Source organism: Fusarium subglutinans (genome assembly GCF_013396075.1).
Source record: "Fusarium subglutinans strain NRRL 66333 chromosome Unknown NRRL66333_c0000042, whole genome shotgun sequence".
Classification (NCBI taxonomy): domain Eukaryota; kingdom Fungi; phylum Ascomycota; class Sordariomycetes; order Hypocreales; family Nectriaceae; genus Fusarium; species Fusarium subglutinans.
In genome coordinates this window covers 1-21,329 of record NW_023502105.1, presented here as the reverse complement: position 1 = coordinate 21,329, position 21,329 = coordinate 1, and the positions used below count along the sequence as shown (strand labels likewise).

General features: G+C 46.3%; 10 protein-coding genes across 10 annotated transcripts; 5 read left to right on the top strand and 5 right to left on the bottom strand.

Annotated features, from left to right (window-relative positions):
- Positions 1-308: 308 nt before the first annotated feature.
- FSUBG_4594 (uncharacterized protein) lies at positions 309-4,567 on the top strand (the record flags this gene model as incomplete). The annotated part of the gene is made up of 6 exons (XM_036682600.1): positions 309-364; positions 414-1,194; positions 1,254-2,908; positions 2,958-3,284; positions 3,340-3,972; positions 4,042-4,567. 6 exons carry the CDS (start codon positions 309-311, stop codon positions 4,565-4,567), a joined length of 3,978 nt encoding a protein of 1,325 aa, XP_036539770.1.
- Positions 4,568-4,951: 384 nt separating this feature from the next.
- Positions 4,952-5,511, bottom strand: FSUBG_4593 (uncharacterized protein; the record flags this gene model as incomplete). Its single annotated transcript, XM_036682599.1, has 2 exons — positions 4,952-5,408; positions 5,474-5,511. The coding sequence occupies 2 exons, from the start codon at positions 5,509-5,511 to the stop codon at positions 4,952-4,954; spliced, it is 495 nt and encodes a 164-aa protein (XP_036539769.1).
- A 493-nt stretch (positions 5,512-6,004) lies between these two features.
- FSUBG_4592 (hsp70 family chaperone) lies at positions 6,005-6,813 on the bottom strand (the record flags this gene model as incomplete). The annotated part of the gene is made up of 5 exons (XM_036682598.1): positions 6,005-6,085; positions 6,135-6,372; positions 6,421-6,530; positions 6,582-6,681; positions 6,731-6,813. 5 exons carry the CDS (start codon positions 6,811-6,813, stop codon positions 6,005-6,007), a joined length of 612 nt encoding a protein of 203 aa, XP_036539768.1.
- A 51-nt stretch (positions 6,814-6,864) lies between these two features.
- On the bottom strand, positions 6,865-7,934 carry FSUBG_4591 (hsp70 family chaperone; the record flags this gene model as incomplete). The annotated part of the gene is made up of 5 exons (XM_036682597.1): positions 6,865-7,007; positions 7,058-7,124; positions 7,186-7,632; positions 7,699-7,807; positions 7,852-7,934. The coding sequence occupies 5 exons, from the start codon at positions 7,932-7,934 to the stop codon at positions 6,865-6,867; spliced, it is 849 nt and encodes a 282-aa protein (XP_036539767.1).
- A 1,137-nt stretch (positions 7,935-9,071) lies between these two features.
- Positions 9,072-10,363, top strand: FSUBG_4590 (uncharacterized protein; the record flags this gene model as incomplete). Its single annotated transcript, XM_036682596.1, has 2 exons — positions 9,072-9,807; positions 9,861-10,363. 2 exons carry the CDS (start codon positions 9,072-9,074, stop codon positions 10,361-10,363), a joined length of 1,239 nt encoding a protein of 412 aa, XP_036539766.1.
- Positions 10,364-11,621: 1,258 nt separating this feature from the next.
- FSUBG_4589 (22kda glycoprotein) lies at positions 11,622-12,105 on the bottom strand (the record flags this gene model as incomplete). Its single annotated transcript, XM_036682594.1, has 2 exons — positions 11,622-11,940; positions 11,996-12,105. The coding sequence occupies 2 exons, from the start codon at positions 12,103-12,105 to the stop codon at positions 11,622-11,624; spliced, it is 429 nt and encodes a 142-aa protein (XP_036539765.1).
- A 1,479-nt stretch (positions 12,106-13,584) lies between these two features.
- FSUBG_4588 (uncharacterized protein) lies at positions 13,585-14,388 on the top strand (the record flags this gene model as incomplete). Its single annotated transcript, XM_036682593.1, has 1 exon — positions 13,585-14,388. The coding sequence occupies one exon, from the start codon at positions 13,585-13,587 to the stop codon at positions 14,386-14,388; it is 804 nt and encodes a 267-aa protein (XP_036539764.1).
- Positions 14,389-15,239: 851 nt separating this feature from the next.
- Positions 15,240-17,282, top strand: FSUBG_4587 (uncharacterized protein; the record flags this gene model as incomplete). Its single annotated transcript, XM_036682592.1, has 1 exon — positions 15,240-17,282. One exon carries the CDS (start codon positions 15,240-15,242, stop codon positions 17,280-17,282), a length of 2,043 nt encoding a protein of 680 aa, XP_036539763.1.
- A 521-nt stretch (positions 17,283-17,803) lies between these two features.
- FSUBG_4586 (KP4 killer toxin) lies at positions 17,804-18,621 on the bottom strand (the record flags this gene model as incomplete). The annotated part of the gene is made up of 2 exons (XM_036682591.1): positions 17,804-18,188; positions 18,572-18,621. 2 exons carry the CDS (start codon positions 18,619-18,621, stop codon positions 17,804-17,806), a joined length of 435 nt encoding a protein of 144 aa, XP_036539762.1.
- Positions 18,622-19,202: 581 nt separating this feature from the next.
- FSUBG_4585 (thioesterase thiol ester dehydrase-isomerase) lies at positions 19,203-20,633 on the top strand (the record flags this gene model as incomplete). Its single annotated transcript, XM_036682590.1, has 3 exons — positions 19,203-19,705; positions 20,323-20,505; positions 20,549-20,633. 3 exons carry the CDS (start codon positions 19,203-19,205, stop codon positions 20,631-20,633), a joined length of 771 nt encoding a protein of 256 aa, XP_036539761.1.
- Positions 20,634-21,329: the final 696 nt, after the last annotated feature.

Here is a 21,329-nt window from a genome sequence, read left to right as displayed (position 1 = left end):
GTCACGGCCATTTTCTGGCGAAGCGCCGCCAACGTAGGCAGTGTGATGTGAGACAGATTAACAAACAAGGATGTCGTGACCAACATGCATATTGACGCTCAAAAACCCCGTCGATGGCGACAACAACTGCCCTCCATCTTTTTATTTACGCTCTTCTGCATCACAGTATCAATCCATTTGAATAGCATTAGTATAGAGGGGAACAACTTGATCTTTATTCTCAGTCTTGTTCATTTGTGTTCTTCACCATTAAGTTCAGGCTGAAACCTCTGTGGGCTCAACCTTATCACACTTATCACTTACTCATTATGACGACCCAGCAAGAAGCAGAGAGAGTCATTCGGGAGCTTACTGGCGAATACAAGTGCGATTTTGATCTGTGGCTCAGTCACCCAACACTAACTCTATAGCAGGCTAGACGAGAATGTATACGAGAGTGGCAGAAAGTTTTTACGCCAGCTGCTTCTCTATATCGACGCGAGAGTCTTCACGAAAGCGATAAGGCGTGGAGAATATCCATATGTATCTTTCAAGATACACTCTAGTCATATTGAAGTTGAGTTCAACGACGACGGTTTTACGAAAAAAGATCTAGAACATATATGTCTACCTTCCACCACTGAGGATGAAAGCACTGGCGAGGATGATCTACTCTCGGTCTTCAAATCTACGGCGAAAATCTATCTCCAGTCAGGTGCCTTCTCCATTGACTTACGTCTCTCTTCGAGTGAGGGTAAAATAAAACCAATTTGGGTTTCGCCATCTGCCCCAATACCCGATTCACTAACGCGCATGGTTGTCTATTTTCATGACTATGGCACCGAAGAACATCTGGAGCGCCTGAAGAGCGTTATTCTGAAACAATTTGAAAGCTTGCCAGCCGAAAGCCTACTGTTTCTTAGAGCTCTTCGGCGTATAACTGTTGAGTTCTACGGCAAAGGTGGTGAGATTCGTCAATCTAAGCGATTCCGCAAGCATTGGATGGAAAGTAACCGTGAATTACTCAAAGCAACCATCGACGACCACGATGAAAAGAAGGCAAAAGGCCGAGTGTTCCATATGGCGGAGCGGGGAGCCTTGGGGGGACGAAATGTCAAATTGGCGTTCCCACTGACCGAGGAGGGCAAGCCCTTGATCGACACCAGAGAAAACGGGATATTCAACGTTTTGCCTATCAGCAAATCAAAATACAATGTGAGAAAATCTTGCCTCTATACTGGATTTTGAGACCGAATACTAAAAATATGCTACAGTTTTTGATAGACGCTGATCTTGGGTATGACAATCAACAAAAGCTTAAGCATAACTCAAAAAAGAATCAAGAAATTCGCATCTGGATCGTAGCCGCATTCTTGCAAGCCATTTCCGCATTTGACACTCATGCCAGTCTTCGTTATGAATGGCCATTATTTCTGCCTCCGATCAGCCACAAGTCACCCCTCAGTCTAGAGATCCGATATATGACTCAGAGGAATCTTTTGGTGAAGGTCTACAAGCAGTCAGGTTTTCGATGCATGAATCAGATAATAATCCTGCCTGACCATTTGAAAGATGAGAACGGACAACCGTTGGTTGAACCTTTTGCAAGCAACAAGCTCTTGTCAACAGACTATCCTCAACGGGTGGTGGAGATCTTCAAGGAGCACGGTGCAGAGACCATGTGGGACGAGACTTTTTGGGGACACCTGGAGGTTGATATGAGGTTTAAAAACCCCAAGATGCATCGGGAATACACTACTGAAGAGTGGCATGCGAGAATGGCGCGCTGCCTTCTCCAGTTCTCGGAAACGTCAAGCTTAAATGCTTCGAGGGTCAAGTCCATTGCAGTTGTGCCTCTGCAAGGAGGAACATGGACGTCTATACTATCTGGTCCGATCTATTTTCCACGTACGGGAGACATTTCCATCCCGGACACCAAATATTTAAGGATGGTAGCACCACACGCTACTCAAGATCCAGATCGGTATGCTCTATTCAAATACCTTGGGGTTACTGAGCCCTCCCTCGACGATGCCAGGGAGTCAGTTCGGGAAAGCCTTATCACACCAGATACTATCCCACTCGAACTTGTCAACGAATATCTACAATACCTCTACCTGACGCATGAAGCAAGCGACTGGGAGCGGCATCATTACGAAGAAGTTCGAGTTCTCACAACAAGCTCAACACTTGAGAGGCCACAATATAACCCTAAGGCAATTTACCTACCAGGCAAGGATCACCCATTCAGTCCTGAAAGCCTTCTGGGGCCTGTGAAGCCAGAATCCTCTCTTCCTTGCCTTTTCTTACATCATGAAACTTTGAGCTACGTGCCAACTCAGGGTAACTCTTCACCCATCGGCTGGAAGAGATGGCTTTGCGACTACGTTGGTTTAAGGGAAGACATATGCCTCGAATTAGATGGGACTGGAAAACTATCGGCTGATTTCCTTCATATCGTAAGTCAAAGTCCAGACAAGCTTCTGGGCCTGCTTGAATATCTCCTGTTTAAAGATGAGGTGGAGTTATCAAGCGAGTCTACCATCATATCCGAGATTCGACAGCTGTCTGTAAGCAACGTTTGCGATGTTGAAATCACGTTCAAGTTACAAGATACTTGGCTTCCTCTCAAAGCTCTCACGGATATAGTTGACACCTATATGGAACAACCCGGACTGTTCCCGTTTCTGAAATCCATTCAAGACGGTACTGGAGGCATTGGCACCAAGTGGAACTTTCTATCCGAATATCGTCTGGTCGGTAAGGAAGATAATCTCGAGTTTCGTCTCGAGATCCTGCGTTCAATCCGTCGCTCAGACCCCAAGAAGGATCCGAATCGTCAACTCCAGAAAGTCTTGGACTTATATGCTTCCATATATGGCCAGCTCTCTACTTCCGGGGAAACGGCAACGGACAGAGAGAAGCTCAGGTAAGCTGTTCTACGTTGTTTGACTTGGTTAGCGCTGACACTAAACAAGAAACTTCTTCGATGAATCCGGTGTTGTGTACTTCAATGGAGAACAACTTGAGTGGATAAATTCTTCATCTTGTTTGTGGGACGCACCACTAGACATGGCCACCATGCGCTCGCTCAACTCCTGTTACGATCTGCAAAGCTCAAGCGCTGAAGCTGGAAGCGCCCTACATAGTCTTTTCTTCGACACGCTCGGTATAGAGAACGCTAAGCTTGAACATTTGGTGGCAGAACTGAATGAGCTGCGCATCAGGAATGACGAGGATCCTGCAAAAGTTCTCACGGTGTATGGCTTCTTGAACACGAAGGTTTCCTCATCTCAAGATATGAGGTATGTATTATTTTGTCACAACCTGGTTCGACATGTAACTCTGATATCAAAGTAGGACTGCATTTGAGAGCTCACCTCTTATCTTCATCCCCGACGGCCCATACACAGGATGGCACACATCTACTGAAGTCCTATGGTCTAGCAACACGGACCTATGCGGTATGGGAACCCTAGACGAGACATACAAACCACTTCGTGATTTCTTCGTCGATAAACTTGGCATTGAGTCATTATCGCTACGAATACTTTACGACCGCTTGATCAAGTCTCCTAAATGCGAGCCGCAGCAGATGAAAGAGGCCATTCTCATCCTGAATGACTTTCTACGAAGCGAACCAGCATTCCTAGATCCGCAGCCTGTCAGGGATGCTGAAATATTCCCTGTCAGAGATCCCGATGGGAGGGTCTGCCTGAGATCTGTAGAAACAGACTTTGCCATCGGAGATAATGACAATCTGAGGGTCAATTTCGAAAATTACATCCGCCTTCTTGACTTCGACCTTGGGGAATTCTATCGTCTAAAGCCGTTCTTCCAATGGCTGAAAATTGAAAGTCGATACATGTCTAGATGTGTCCGAGAGGATGTAACGGTTGTTGCTAAGGAGAAAGGAGGTCTATTCGGAGCATCTGAAGTTCCAATCCCTCACAAGAAGCGAAGCCTGAATGCCAAGGCCCGCTATATTACTCGGTAAGCTCCTCAGTACTCTCGATAGAAACGAGCCATTAATCTCTTTAATGTTGCGGCGAATTTCGGTAGCCCGTACTGTCGATCTGGGATCAAGGCGTTTCACAAGCGACTATCCAGCATTGAATGTGTACTAGTATGGAGTATAAAGACTTCCTTCATTCTGCAACAGAATGGTGAGACTGTTGTAGCCGAGAGTCAGCTGTCCAAGGGACATATTGCCGAGCCTGACGGGAGACTCACGATCTATGTTCCCATGGACCCAGTATCACAAGATGTCTGTTTCGGCTCAGTATTGCCCAGAAAATTGGCAACATGGATCATGCAGGATCCCAAATGTAGCGGCCGACCTCACGTTGACATAGAGATGGTCAGTGCACTGACTGCCATTTTGACCAGCGAGACATCTCTCGACGAGATCCTTGATGAACTAGGTATTGCCAAAATTTCGTATGATGGTCTCAGCGACGTTGGAGATGAAGCCACGAGACAGAAAGTATCATTCAAAAATGTCGTCGAACGGCCACGAAAGGTAGACTCGCTGTCGTTTAGTATGCCTGTCAGCAACTTGAGCGAAAGTCTATGTGAAGGCGCTTGATCTGACCGAAACCAACGTTGGGACTGGATGATAGAGATAGGCTACCGAACGAGTATGCATCCTAGCGAAGGAATTGCCGCAGAGTGCCATATGCTGATTCGGGCTGCGGAAGCCAGTTAAGTTCTTCTTGATGTTGTGGGAACTGCGAAAGGGCTGAGAGGTCGAGAGACACCCCAGCCCCAATACAAAGGGAACAACATAAATCAATAAATACAGGTCATCATTAATCAGCGAAGACTTGCAAATAGGGAATGACAGCCTTGGATATATATAATGCCGCAGAAATAGATTCACAAACTCGAACAAGGTAAACCTAGACTATTTATTGCTGTGCTTCCTGTGGAGGAATCAACGAACGGTACTAAAACAGATCTCCTTGCGAATTCAGGCCTTGTTGTCAAGTGTTAACTCGATATGCATGCCTCCAGGCAAATCGTCCATGTTGTAGGGTCGAGGCGTCACCCAATATACTGACCATTCGCCATTGCCTTCTGGGTCTCTCCATGCCATCCAGTGTCCGTCATTTATGTCCTCGTCGGCGATCCCCAGAGTATGTACTCCAGTCCCCTGATCAAGAGTCTTTATTGAAAAGTCAAGGTAAACCATTGAACCAATGCCAAATGGTTTGGTTTCAGGAGAGGTTCGCAGCTCGTACGGCCCTCGGCCGCTTGGGCCGATGACGGATAGAAACTCTGACATGGAATCGTCCTTGAGAACGAAATTTGTTTCATTCGTTTTGCATTGTTGGCAAAAAGTCAGACCCGCGACGTCGGTAGGGGCTAAAACTAGATTCTTGTCCAGGCTACGCGCAAGATGCATGCCATTGACTTCATGGAGGCCGCTAGAGCGCGTCAGTATGTTTCAGTCAAGTCGAAGACCAAGAGAATGCTGCAAGAAATAACGAACCTTGAAACTCGGATACCATATGTTTCAGAGATACTCATCGTGGTGCTGTTTGCAAATTATTAAGAAAAGGACAGCTTGTACAGAGTATAAATACTTGGCCTCGGCCCGGATTCGCGGTTTGGCCGAGAGCCGACGGCATAATCCGTTGGGCTAGCTCCAGGTGGTTCATGATTAGCTGGCCAAAGGATGGCTTTTGGGTATTTGGTTGGTGGTTCAGTCTAACAAATGAGCGTGTAGCTTATTTTTAGTACTGTACTATTATTACACTAACGGAAGAACCCATATCAACGGGCGGCGACACTATCACGGACGCGCGTACTCCGTATTGCCTAACTACCGCATTAACTCATAAAATTCGGTAGTCCCTGTGGGTACACGCTAGGCAAAGCCACTTCGTTCATTTGACCAATAAGGCTATTTAACTAGCTATCAGATCCTAATTGATATCCTGACCAATCAGATAGCTTATAACGGGCTAGTGAGTACCCACAGGGACTACCGAATTTCATGAGTTGATGCGGTATATCGTGTCTAAGAATCGTCCATTCCAGTTCGTATCGTAAATGCGGTAAAAGGGTGGCTGAGTTTCTCTGACTTGGAGATACAGTCGCCCTAGTAAAGGTTAGTAACGATTCGGAGATCAGAAAGTCAAGGCTCGTACCTTTTTGAGATACCATTCCATCTGGTTGTCTGCGCGATATTCACCCTGATCTTCGTCCCAGAATCTATCCTTCTTGAGGTGTTTTCCCTCCTCAAATGGTGTGTGATACATAACTCCGTAGTGGGCTCTGGAAATTGTGGATGTTACTGTGATGGGTTTGTGGGCTAGGTTCTGGCCATTTTCATCGCCGCCATCCATAAATGCTTTGCAGACAGCGCCTTGACAAATTGCCGTTCGCCTGATATATCAGTCACTGGATCGTAGTTCTGGAAAGATGAGCTCTTACGGTTTCATGCCGTTCGGCTGGAGGACGTCGATCCCGTCATCCGAGAAGATTTCCTGCAGATGACTGTATAAGTAAGGACTCCCGCCGAGACCTCCAACGAGTATGATTCCCTAGGTATTTCTTTCAGTAATGACACTGGCTTATGAATTATTCCAACTTACCGTCACTTGAAGATGATGATCCTCTGCCTTCTCAATCTGAGAGTTGATAAGGGCCACAATGTCATCAAAGACCATGGTGAACGTCTCTTTGATATCCGCCCTACGGACATTGTTAGTCGACCAACCAATATCTTCTTGCGGAAGCTTACTCTTTAAAGTGAATTTTACCTCTCTTGATGAAAGGTTCCTTCGTGGTATCGTCAAAGCGCTGCTTTGGTTTGTTCGAGAACATTTCGTTCGGAAGCGTGACCGTGTACACTTTGTCCGGGTTTCCGGTTTTGAACTATGGCTTGATGGAATACTCCCAGGACTCTTTGATGATTTCGTTCTTTCCTCCGCGACTCATAGATTTCCAGGTCGAGCCCAGACGTTCTCTGCACTTTTTCTCAAAGGCTTCATCGATGAAGACACCTCCACAAAGCTCTCCTAAGAAGGATATTAGTCGACGCTAGTAGTTGTTTATTAAGTTTGCAAACCTTGTCCTAAAACCGCCTCGCGCATGCGGATGGGATCAATAGACTCGATCTCGTAGGTAATCGGGTCCTAAACCAAACATATATTAGCGCAGTTACCAATACCATATTTCGAATGAGGAGCTGCTTACCACAGTGCCTCCGCCAGCATCACACACAACATATACGTTGCCTTGCTCCACAGAGTCGTAGCGATCTAGTATAGTTGACAACGCTGCAGCTTCAGGCTCGGTCACCACATTGAGCTCAGTCGGCCCAGCCGATCGACGCGATAGCATGCCTGCCTTCCGGATAGCTTGTTCAGTGCTTTGCTGGGCATAGCCTTTCCAGATGGCCGGAATGGTCACAACAATATGCAAAGTCAAAGCGTTAAACACTGCATTGCCGAGTTCCTGCTTGATCTTGGTCTGGGCATGATCCCAGAGCAGTCTGAGGTAGTCGGCGACCACGTCGACAGGATCCTTACCAGACTGTCTTGTGATGTCGCGAGCGCGTTGCAGGAAGGGTGATGCTCGCATCTCAGGGCTCAGGTCATCAGGTTTCAGCAACAAAAGCTTGAACCATTGGAGGCGTGATACCTCGCCAGGGATGTCATATCCCCACTTCATCCCACCGTCATCATCCTAGTAGATCTCGGTAGGGACCTTTCCTTCCTCCCGGCCTAGGCCAGGCCAGGAGGAGATGAAATTGATGTTGTGTCTTTCGAAAACAGCGGCGGTAGCCCAAGCAACTCCACTGTTACTATTGTCCAATCTGTTCAGTCTCTAGTAAGCGTACGAAGGAAAAGCAATACTCACGTGGTTCCAAAATCAATGCCAACAGCTAAGACACCCCTCTTTGTTGTTTTGAAGTGAGTTGGAAGACGGGTATTTAGATACATTGTGATTCTTGCTGACAGGTTCAATAGTGATGGAATTGGAAGTTGCTTTATCTTGTAGAAGAATAAACTCTCAAGCTGTTCGAGATAGTCTCTGAGTTAATGCTGATAGTGGATTACAGTTGGGCTCTTAAATAGGCATTTTATCGATGTTGAGAAGATCTGCTTTAGGTTCAGCTCAGCAGGTCAGGGTCGTGTAGTACAACAGCGGCCATCATGAACGGCCAACCCAACTGGGACCAGGTGGCTTAGGGGGATAAAATCAGGCTGCCGATCAGCATTTCCAACTTTCATCAGTATGCATTGAAATAGCCGCTTTGTACAAAAATAACAACAACGGCGACTACCCGTCTTTGGAAACATTTCTATGGTCAAGGTAATCTTCCTTGCAGATTGATGTTACCTTCATCTTGGCAATTGCTGTGGCGCAAAGCTGAAAGTCGCCAAGTGCATTTTCAACCCTCCAGCGGCTACGGCTGTAGATTGAAGTAATAAAGGTCTATATTTGGGAACACTTTTACGTCATGATAAAAAATAAAGGCATATGTAGTGGCGTAAAGCTGAAAGATGCCAAGGGTGTTTTCAACCCACCAGCGGTTAAGGGTGCCAATGATAGGCAGGCTGGCAAAATCAGGCTGAGGGGTTTGCACAAAATTATCGCAAAGTGCAAAGAGGCTGAAACAACTGGACTTCCGTGAACTGCGAGCCGACAGACTTAGCTGCTCAAACGGGCCAGAAGCGGATTGTGTATCTGTTGATTGGCGTTTAGGGAAGCGCTCTGTTCTGGTCTCAGCCAAGGGATAAAGCAAGTGGCATGACCGCGTCAAGGTTCTTGAACGTGCATAGTGGTGTACAGTGCATCGCCCCCAAGTTAATGTTCCAATCCCTCTCGCATTGTATACCTGATTCTGTGTTCTATTTTTGTCACAACTTGCTTTGGCCAGAAACACTGTTTACTGACAGACATGGGTTACTCGATCCCGGTCCTACTTAGGTCTATGGAAGATTATAAGAGTCTTCCGGTGTCGGTTCTTATCGAAGAAAACATGTTCTAGCACATTCTTTTCTTTCATCTTTCCAAGAACCTGTTCTCAAACAAAATAACCCTTAGTTCTGTTCTTTCTAATCAATCCAACTATCATGGGATCCTCGATGAAGTCTCAAAGACAAGACCGAGAAGCCGTCCACTATAACGAAGATCCTCTACCTCCAAGTCCTACAAATGCCACCCAGGTCAGAGCGAATGAAGAGCCCCAGTCCGACCTATCTCCAACAGAGATGACAGAAACCTTCTCCGAAGACAGAGAGGAGAGCCATGAGTCATCTGAAGACATGGAAGGAGTTGTCCTATCCGAAGAGTCTACCCAAAGCATGGCGAGAGAATCAACTACTGCCCAAATTTCCGAAAGAGATCCCGAAAAGGAATTGAAAAGTCTTTTTTCTAACATGGAAAGCATTCAGGACCAGCTTGAGGAAACAAGACTAGAGCTAGCCAACTCGTGTGCGGAACGTAAGGAGTTAGTTGAAGTGCTTAACGATCTTCGGACCAGAGTCCAGCCAGCTGGCCGCTTCACGGACCGTGAAATCATGGGGTTTGTAAAGCAATTAAAATACAGCATTTCCAATCTCGCCGAGCAGTGGCCTGAGACTGTGCCTCCAAAGAGCACGTCGATGCATCACAAGTATCTGCGCCACCTCCAGTCAATCACCCCAGAGAGCTCAGACTACCGCCGACTACTGCAGAATGAAGATAGGCGACCGCAACTAGTGGAAAGTTTCATCTGGAAGGTGTTGACCACTGAAGTCTTTGGGCTATTCCACTGGGCTGGTGAGTCCGTGGCTCCTCATATTAGAGGCCTCCAGTTGTTCTTGACGAGTAAGTGTTCAATAATTAAAAGCCCAGAACATGATACTAATGCAGGAGAACAGCCGATCTAGGCTCGCCTAGACCCAGTGACGTCCAGATGTGGACTTCGAAGACAACTCAGTTATTCTCTGAAGCCCTCAATTCCCGAGGAGGTGATGAGAAGGAACAGAACAAGCTCTATCTCGAGCGCATCAGGAACCAAATTACTTCACTTATCATTGAGACTCTGGGGTTATCAGTGAACTCTAGTGACAGTGTCGCTGAGCAGCTCGATGATATCCTGCAGGGCGCCATTGACTTGGACAAAAGGTTCTGTCAACAGGCTGCTGGATGGGAATGGAAGTATTTATATAAGAGTCATCATGAGGAAGGGTTGGTTTTCGACGGCGACTGCATGGTCTTGGATCAAGCCGAGCGCTTTTGTTCTGATAAAAAGACTGAGACTCAGGCGGTGGTGAAGTTCGTCATTTCGCCGGCCCTAGTAAAGCGAGGTGATGGCGATGGCGTTAATGAGGGGCTGGAAACTACTGTGATAAAGATGGGAGTTTCATGTCAGGACATTTAGACAATCAACGCCAAAGGAATGGTTTAAGATCTCAGGTAAAGCAATGTCACATCAGGTAAGTGTATTCATGTTAGGGATAAGAACCTACCCTCGGGGGGGAAGAAAACTTAGACCTGAACATAGGGTATTAAAAATAAACTCAGCAAAAGATATCCTAAACTTATCTTAAATTACCTAAATCTTTTTGTTATTTAGGATCAAGGTCCTGACTTTTCTTTCCTCTCCTAGCCTACATCCACGCTAATTAGGGCATTGATTCTTCTTGGCATGAAATAAACCTTGAAAACGTCTAAATGAAGTGGCATGAAGGTATTGGTAACTGCCCTCGAGCAGGAGGTCAGGGCCAAAAGGCAAAGTCAAAAGTGCCCACTACAGGGCGAAGAAATAACATATCGTAGACATATTTTTGGCTCTGCAGTGCCCGAGCCAGTAACTGAACTCTGGCCTTAAGATTTTAAATGGTGCGAAGACCAGAATAGACCGTCGTTTCTCACCAACGTACGCATTCTTTCCACCTTTCTGCTCAAAGATCGCTAAACAAGACGGCAGTTGCAGACTCCCAATATTCTGTAAAGATCATCAATACCTTTTATGGCCTCGCGTCTCTCAGACAAGGGCGGGCAAATCATTGGCATCGGCATCAGCGGAGGTCCAGGATCCTACCCCGACAACGCCGCGAACCCAGCATTAACGAAGTTTAGCCATGTGGGCAGTATGCATGATCAACTGTCCTCAAGATAGTCCCTAGGACGTTGCGACACGAATAAGACATGGGTCAGTGATTGGATCATGTTATCAGGGGGGAGGTGATTCCTCGTAGTGCCGCGTATGCCCCTGAAGTACGCGTGACGGAACCCAATTTCCGGGTATCATTTTATGGTTCTGACCATCATGAACAGTTTCTGTCGGTCAAGAATAATGTCAGCCCTGTTAGATCTTCAATGGGCTCTACGAGGTTAAGGGTGCGCCAGCACGGGATGGACGGATGCCCTCGAGGTACGGTAAAACAGCAGAATGGCTTACAACAAAAACCACTGATCTCCCATCAGTGTCTATCTGCTGAGTTTCTCATCCCTAGGACTAATTAAGGTTTAAATGATCCATTCATCAAGCGCATGTAGTGGGAAGCGAATCTTTGTGCTTAGATATATAGCTAATAGTTCTAGTCTAAAATATAGTTCAAATACAAATCAACACGCCTGCGTCTTTCAAAGAAACAATGAAGTGGTTCCCAAATCAACAAGATCTAAAATCCCGACTACTCAACGGCGTTGAGCTTGAAGTCCTTGGGGCCCTTGTAGGCCTGGATCTCAGCATTGGGCTCCTTGGACTGCCAGAGCTGCTTGTTGGGAATGAAGTGCTTTCCAACTGTGTTGCTGATGGGGCTGACAGGTTGAGAGATGGAGAAAGTCAAGCCCTTCTTGCTGCGCTTGACGGAGAAGGTGCGAGAAGAGTCATCACACTTGGCGTCCTTGACATCAGGGAGGAGATAGTTGGCGGACTGGACGTGGGCGGAGCAGTGGACGGGAGTCTTCCAGGTCTCCATGGTTCCGGGCTGGATCACCTTGAACTCGTAGCTGGAAATATTATATCAGCACTTGTTTTATGAGGAGGAGAAGGGATTGTACTGACTTGCAGAAGGTGCTGTGAGGAACGCAGCTGGCGGTGAAGTCCTTGACCTCGTAGACGGCATAACCAGAGACGGCGGCAGCGGAGAGAAGAGCGGTGGTGAAGAACTTCATTTTGGTGGTTTTAAAGAAAAGGTTGGTGATTTGTTTAGGTTGAGAGAGGAATTACAGTATTGAATGGTAGTGAGATTGAGTTGTTGTTGAGACGAAGAGTGAGCTTCTAGAGAGGAATCCCTCCCTTTTTGTATTGCGATAGTCCCCAGAAAAAGCTGGAGCGCATGTCGATCGCCTCATTCGCCGATCCCTCACATTTCCGCCCTCGAGTGCTACTGTTTGTGGGGAACTTGAGGGTCACGATCCCCAAATCTCGTATTCTATGTGCCGTCCGGAACTCGGCATTTGGCATGCATGGGCCTTCCTCTAGATCATCCCCTTATTCAGGCTAATTTTCGATGGCCATGTCTCAATTGAACACAGCGTCTCAATAGCCTCGATTTGCGTCCAGATTTCAGGGTCCTGTGATATAAATATACTATTTTTATCGCGCTCGACTTAGCCATTTTGGGTGAAGAAATCGCGGGCCGAGGTTCTAGAGTGTTCAGTGATGTCATGGAGAAGACGCGCTGACAGGAATGCAATGACGTCGAGAATGTCTCTCGACTGAGCTATGGATAATTTTGGTTTGCATTGAATGTCATCTCAGGCGAGTATGCCTGCACAACGGAACTCGGATGATCGTCATTTCAATACGAGGTTCCGTCTCCAATGCGCGTCACGAATTGGCTTGGCAATGGAAATGTTTCATTGCGACGTTGCAGTTACTACGAAAACAAACGATCAAATCGCGTCAGTGGCTCGAAACTCTGCTATTTCCAGAATCCACTCCAAAACATTCGGCGATGTCTTCAGCTGTCTGATGTCATAAACATATTCTAGTTATGGCTCCCGGCAAATGTAGATGCATATATTCCACCAATTCTGCAGATTTCTTATGATCTCACTCTTAGTGTATCAGAAACGGCATTGAAATACTTCCAGCTCTGCTTCTACCAAAACTTCCAGTAACAGATGATCATGTCGCAGGATAGCTACCCTGGAGCTCGCTCAAGAAAAAGGTAAACGAGGGGCACAATCCAATCCACTTTCCATATTGATTCTGCACTAGCCGTATTGAGGCTAAGCCTCCATAGCTGACCTTGGCCGTACTCCGGACACTCATTGGATCAGTGGTTCGATTCCCCTCTCTTCCAAATGGTTGGGTTGTATTATCACGCCAGAATAGAAGTCTCAATTGCAGTCAGTATTTTAGTCACAAAAACATATGCATATAAAATTCTTGATTGACGCCAACGTCACCGTTAAATGGTTTTTGGTCTTGCCATTCCATCTAGGCTTTGCGCATTGGCTTACGGTGACTCAGACGGTGAACACCTTGTCCAGAGGAGTTAAGTGAGCGGGGGAGCGTAAAGAGGCTAGCGTACACATTTTGTATAAGTTGGTCTCCAGCCATTTACTGATTGAACTTGGATCATTTCTTGTCCTGTATCTGTGTATATTCAACACTTTATAACTTCCCTCAACTCATTGTTCACCATGACGCCGGCACCTCTTACCGGGCCGCTATGCACCAGGCCATCTCTTACTCAGGACCTCCAAAACCTCGGCCTGAAACAACAGGACACAGTTCTGGTCCACTGCTCCCTCAAAAGCATAGGTTGGATCAACGGCGGAGCTGAAGCTTTTACCCTAGCTCTTCTCGACATCCTTACACCTAAAGGAACTCTTGTTGTTCCAACACACACCAGCAGCAACTCAGATCCATCGAATTGGGTAAATCCACCCGTCCCTGCAGAATGGTGGCAGACTATCCGCGATACCAGGCCTGCATTCGACACTATAACAACTCGAAGCGAACACATGGGTGCATTGGCCGAGACAGTGAGAACATGGCCAGGTACAGTAAGGAGTACACACCCTCACACTTCCTTTGCTGCAATTGGTGCAAAGGCGGAGTTTATCACAGCCGGACATGAACTGGATAGCATGCTGGGAGAAAAGAGTCCCCTAGCTCGTCTGGAAGAGCTGAATGCCAAGGTCCTACTTATCGGCGTTGGATTCGATCGCTGTACTTGCTTTCATCTTGCAGAGTACAGAGTCAACTCACCAAAGGCTGATATCTCATTCGCAGTTTCAGTCAACGGAACTAGAGAATGGGCGACTGTGTCAGACGTCAGTGTGAATGAGGAAGACTTTTTGGAACTAGGAAAGGAGTTCGTCGAGCAAAAAAGTGTGACGAAGGGTCAAATAGGTGCAGCAAACTGCCATTTGTTTTCTCTACCTGAGGCTGTCAAATTCGCTGAACAGTGGTTTCTTTCCCATCGAAAATCAACTACCTAGAAGACTTCCCGGTAGAGCGTCTTCTTCCAAAGAGCCGTTATTGGTAATCTGGGGCACAGCTCTAGGAGCCTAGTTAGGAATTGAAGTCCAAGTTTGTCGTTTGCTCTAGACTCCAGTAGTCGCTGTTCTCTTATGCCCTGATCGATACAATGTGTACGGATTAATCGCTACGGATACACTTTACTTATTTAATGTATCTTTGTCGCGCTAAATGGCCTACAGGGCAGCCTCCTATAATTACAGTGGTTAGGCACTATAAATGCAGGGGGTAGCCACTGTAGCTTTGGTGCCCCTTTCAACTAAAAATCCGTCTGTAGCTTTACACCCGGCCCCAGGGTGCAAGAAGACTGCTGACGTTAAATTAGGTTGTCAAAATTACTTAGTCTAAGATTCTCTAAATCTATGATAAATTATATAAAATTAATCTAAGCTTACCTAAGGATTTTTATAACCTAAGATAGAAGTCCTAAGTTTTATTGCACCCCCTTGCCCCGGGTAGTAAAGCTACCTACCTTACATGTGGACAAAGCTACTTTGGTTGTATTTTTACCCTACTTGGATCCGTAGCAATTGATCCGTACGTATCGTATTGATCAGGGCATTAATCAACGATCGGGATACTCGCCAGTCTAACTAAATTCGGGGTTCTCATCCGATGATGCATTTATCAGTCCGCCTAAAAACACAGCCCCAGGCGCTTCAATACGGTAGTAAGCGGGCATGTCGTGTCAGCATGCATCACGTGGCTAGCGTGGGCAGGCTCTTTAGAGGGGTATTTCAAGCCGGGCAGTTGAAATCTGAGCCTTGGTTGCTCCAAACAATGTCTCAGTTCCTACCATCTATTGCGCAAAATGACTGAGTCTTTGTGCGATACATGCAAGCAGTTTGCCAAAGACTTTGCTGAGATTGATGCTGAAGAGTCGATTCCCCGCCGGACAATTGCACCGAATGTCTACAAACTCAAAGAAGCAGCGCAGAACGGCTGTGCTCTGTGCCAAATAATATACCAGTCCTTTTGTTACCAAACTTCAAAATGTAATTGGACAGAGACATTGGCTATTCATCTTTCGTCATACAAGCTTCTCCGCTCTTACAGAAAATCTAAAGCTGAAGGACAAGATCCGAAAGAGCCAAAGATTTGGTGCGGTATTGGATTAGACATAGACCGCAGTCGGTGGCACCCCCTGCCACTTGTCACGGATGAGGAGGATGAAGATGAAGCAAGCATTAGGGAACAGATCTCGCGCAATGCAAGAACAGTAGCAGATTTATCATCAGCAGAGGGTGTTGAAAAGGCTGTTGCATTGGCCAACAGGTGGATACATAGCTGTTCAACGAGCCATGAAAAATGTGGTATGCAGCCTGAGGGTTTAGACCAAACCAAGACGATACCGACAAGACTCATCGATGTTGGCCCCAAAGATGGAGCAGCTCCCCCAAAGATAGTGATCACAAACTCCTCACCCGAGATCGAGTATCTTGCATTGAGCTATGCATGGGGTTCAGGCCACGAATTCGCCAAAACGACAGCATCTAATCTGAAAGAGATGACGAAACATCTGCCATGGGGTCATCTTGCAAAGACCGTACAAGACGCGATTATCTTTACGAGAAAGTTAGGATATAGGTATCTGTGGGTGGATGCTCTCTGCATATTACAGAGCGAAGGACCAGATGACCAGAGGCACAAAGACGACTGGTCTTACGAGGCGGCGAGGTTCGGACAATACTACGAAAACGCCGCCTTGACGATCGCCGCAAGCGGTGCCATATCATCCCAGCAAGGACTGTTCCTCGATAGGCCCGCACTTGAGCTCGATCCGCAACCAGTGACGCTCACAATCAATAAGATCTCTGGGGACACCACACACCTTGAAGTTCATCCAGCGTCCCCTTCATGGGAACTAAGTATCCAGAATGCCCCCCTTCTTACCAGAGGATGGGCAATACAAGAACGGGTCTTATCAAGAAGAATACTCCATTTTGGCGCCAACTGTTTGCTGTGGGAATGCTCTGAACTCAAAACTACAGAAGCGAACCCCAATGGCCCAGAACCTAAGATTTACGGTTACAGAAACGAAGAATTTGTATCTGTTTTTGGAAACTTGCAGGGCCAGAAGCAAGACGATCTTATAACGCTGTGGTACCAATTTGTCGAGGTTTATTCTGGCACAAACTTCTCTTTCTATAGAGATAAGCTACCTGCGCTGTCCGGCGTCGCCAAGAGAATCCAAAGTTGTTTCCCACAAGATTACATAGCAGGCATATGGGAGTCTTCTATCCCTCAGGGGCTGCTTTGGATAGGCTGGGGAGGGCAAGAGCCTGAAGCTGACCCATTTCGTGGAACCAATCGACCCTCATGGTGCTGGGCCTCTCCTATTCATCCGATCACGTTTCTGCCAATCATGACCAACTTCAAAGAAAATTATTTAACCCTTCAAGTGAAATCGTGGTCAGTAAGGACGAACGGGTCTCAGACATCAGGCCAGATACTCGAGGGGAGTGTGACTATTTGCGGCCCTGTCAAGCGATTCAACCTCTACGACCTGAACTTGGATTTCGTTTTTGTTCCGAATGCTTACGACAGGGAAGGGAATACAATCAAGACCGAAGCTATCCTTGGAATTCGAAAGCCCGAGGACCGCATCGCATACTTGGATTATACCAACTTCTTAGGAACAATCAAGCGGAGTTATACTTGCATGTTGGTAGCGAAGCTCCTCCCGTCAATGTGGACTAAACATGAAAAGAAAGTGATCGGGGCTGCGCTGATCCTGGAGGCCACAGACCATGATGTAGCTGTCGATCAGTATAAGCGAATTGGCGTGCTTTGTCTTGCATATGAACAATATTGGGCCAGTGTTCAGGCGAGCAAAACTGTTGAACTCGTCTAGTGGTACAGGAGAGACATGATTAGAAAAAGAGACTGAAGAATAATGGAAGCCTAGTTGTGCTTATTTCACAACCTGTCTAACGAGCAGAGGACCGAAGGAGTATCCCAAACAGGAGCATGTCAGAATCTGGAATGTAGTCTCATCAAGAGGGAGAAATAACTCTGTAAACACTTTATACATAAGGCCGAAAGAAACAATGCGCAAAAAGGGACCCCCGCCTTTGAAGCTATGTCATGGTCCAATGATTAAATGAATGTATGATTTTGGTACCACTAATCTATCTACAGACTGCATTGTGCGGCAGCTCGCTTGATTCTGTCTCAAAGTTGTTTCTCTATGAGGCTGGGACAATCCTTTTAAATAACAAAAGTGAGAAAAACAGCCTTCCCTTTCAATGAAACCTCTTGTCTATTCTCCCAGCCCTTCAAGAAACGCTTCGTGTCTATTACGAAGATGCTTCTCGTATAAAGGGCGCTGCCCAAGGCTCCTTCGGTGACTTAGACGAGCCTCACAGTGGGCTCTTAACAAACGCCCTGGCAGTTTGGGTTGCTGACGTAGTTAACGGTCAGAATACCGTGGTCTCCATCATTGTTGTCATCAGGGAAGAAGACAGGGACACTGCCGCAGTACTTGCAGCCATGGTCGCGGAGATCTCCGAGGAGGCGCTTGATATCACGACCAGGCAAACCACCGTTGTTTTGGAGAAAGGCACAGAGTGAACCTCCGCAGACAATGTGCTGCCCGTTCTGGTACCAACGGTCGTCGTTGAGGCCACCGGCATAGTTGATGAGGTTGGAAAGGGGCTCGGTGCCTTGGCCGCACAGCACACTGCCCTTGCAATTAATTCCAGCGGCTACGTTGCTAGCCGTCAAGAGGGCAGTGGCAAGGATAGCGGTGATATGCATTCTGGAAGGAATTAGCGTTTGGCGATGCTTGAACGTTCAGCATAGCATATACTGACTTGAGTTAGGTGAAGAAGATTCGGATGAAAGGTTGATTTCTTTTCCTGTTGACTGATCGACAAAAGCCAACTAAATAGCTTGAAATAGAAGGCCATTTATTAGGAGAAGTAGCGAGCTTTATATGTGATTTGGGCATGGAGAACCTGTACCAGTAGACTGGAGTTCAAAATGGGTCGCTTAACCATATCTCAACTCGGAATCATCCTGTCTTGGAACGACCCGGAATTCGGCATCGCGGACGCTGATTTCAACTAGAAAACATCTACTAACACCTTCCTTTTGTGTCTCCATGTCACATATCATTCTTACTCAGACGTCATTACGAACCTGTTGAATTTGGGTCCTCCTAATTCTCTTTGGTCGGTAAGGCCCTGCATGGTTTTCCTGAAAGAGACCGCCTAGGAAGGCCAATCAAAGCAAAGACCGACACTCAATGAAATATCAATCCCACTGAGTGACTCATCGGGTAATTGATTCTACTGGTTGAGTAGCAAATTCCTATTCGGGCGTCTTGTTAGGGTATAGTAAGCGGCTTTGTACACCATGCATGTAACGCCGGCTGTTATGCCGAAATGATACAACAGTCATTGTCCCTGGATTTAGGATACCTGGATTGATGAAAGTGCACACCAAAGCACACAGTCAGTAGCTATATCGTCCTGGGACCTCAAAACTGCTGGCTCCCTTCTAGTTAGCATGCCCCGAAACCCCGAGTGCTCGGCAAATATACGGCGAATATTTTGAGCCTCGGCATAAAAAGTCGGTGGGTCTACACCGCGATTGTTATCCGATCCAACCGTGAGAAAGGTTTATTTTTGGTAGTGAATGAGATATCAATAAGCCCAAAGTCTTGAGGTCATACAAATACATTCCTCTGTAGTTCCACCGGCATTTCCAGACAGGAGACGAAGACGCCACGCCTGTACCACTGAAATCGACCTACTTGCAGCACTACCAGATGAACAACAACGCCTCCGACCTGCACCACTTTCTCGAGGTGCCATGGTGCGCCGAAACCCTTACAGCTCCGGATATCAAGTTGCTTCACGATATCCAGAACCCGTTAGAGACCGTCATGAACAGGGGAGCATTCGCAAACGGCATTCTGGCAATCCCCGACGGCGTCAGAGCGCAACTGGCCTACTTCCATCAGAATCCCCAAGAAAGACGTCCGATCGGGGCACCATTTCCAGAACTGTGCGTCATGTACGATATCGGGCCTGGAGTAGCTGGATGGGCTGGCCGTGGCCATGGGGGCTTTCTCTCCTATCTGTTTGACACAGTCGCTGGCTGGCTAGCACTTCTCAACACACACCATGCTGGAAAGGTGCAAGGTAGCCCGCAGATGGGTGAGCCAACCACTATGACGGCGCGGCTCGAGGTCAACTATCGTAAACCAATGGTTCTGGGTGGGGTCTTCATAGTCACGGCGACGATCAAACAACTAAAGGGCAAAAAGATGTATGTTGACCTCAAGATGGAAAATGAATCCCGGCAGGTAGTAGGTGATGGAACATGTCTATACTACCTAGTTTCCCCTGTATCCAAGATATAAGTAGATAACTACATACGCTACCGACCTGAATCCAAGGGGTATGAGCTCACTTTGCCTCTGTCAGTACTGCAGGTGAAACCTGGTACATCTAATGACATTGAGATGCAATGCCACGCGTACCCAGACGCTTCCAGTCGTGTCAGCTCCCTCACTGGTGGCATTCATAGACAAAACTAATGTCTCGCACGAGAATATACAGAAATATTCGTGGAAGATACTGGCCAGTGCTACTTCAGCTGCATACTGCCAGTCTCGCCACCCTTTGGTAATTGTGCTGAACCTCGCACCCAAAGACTGTCTGACAACACAATTGTCAACGTCAACACCTAACGAGCAACCGACGATATCATGACCATCATAGATAGGCCCGAAGAAGCAGTCGACGAGTGGCGGATACGACCGGTGAAGACTTCTTGGTCAGGCTGATGCTTGGTGGCTTGGAGCATGCTGTACAAAACCTCCATGTCACTCTGGCTTTGAACAAGGTCCGGCTTCTGGACGAGATCTGCTCCAATTAATGCAGGGAGGCGGAACCTCTAGCTATCATCTGGCCACTGAACATCCCAAGCTCACGCGTCGGCGCTGACTGGCTGGTGCCAGATAACAAGAGGTCGTGTCAGCCACTTTTGAATGCCTGCACACCGATAGACTTCGCAGACCAAGACAAGGACTCCACAGCCACAGCGTTGACTACATTACCTATTAAGTATGTGTGTAGCCTTTAACAAGTGCTATCACTAAGACATTAGCTATAAGCTGGCCGTCCAAGAACGCCCCATTGCGTCGGAGCACATGTACTGGCGGCACGTATTCCGGTATCACCGGGTCAAGTGAAAGGGTAGGTAGAGGGAAGAGGCCCAGGAGACCACCTGGCTCCAGAATATGGCTATGGACTTTGTCATTATGGTGATATTACTAGGGCGACCGCTGGTTGGAACCCTATGACGGTCATTGTGGTAAAAATTATTATGTATTAATCTTATAAGCTTAATTAGCTTGTATTCTCTTAACTTTTAAAGCTTTTACCTGGATATAACTTACCTTAGTAAAAGTATTAACACTTTAACTTTTTTAGCCTAGATAACTTAGTTAATAGAACCATTAATAGTTTAACCTTTTTACTATATATATAATCCTTTTTAAAGTTATTTAATAACTTTAATTAATAACTTTTTAATTATCTATATTACTGCCTTTATAGCCTTTTATAATACTATAATTTATAGTAACTAGGTAATATTCTTTTATAGCCTTTTAATTATATTTTTATTTTCCTTTTTTATAAGCTTTTTTAACTTCTTAGCTTTATAGTAAGTAAAGTTTTTAAAGTTACTAATACTTAGGTAATTAGTAATTATAGTAAATACTTTATAGCTAAAAAAGGTAATTTTAATATAGTTTTTACTAAAAATATTAATATAATTAAAAAGCTATTTTTTTATAAAGATAATAACCTTAAAAAGTATTATAAAACCTATTTACTTAAATATATACTTAATAACCTAAATATTAAGGGTAATAAAGATAATA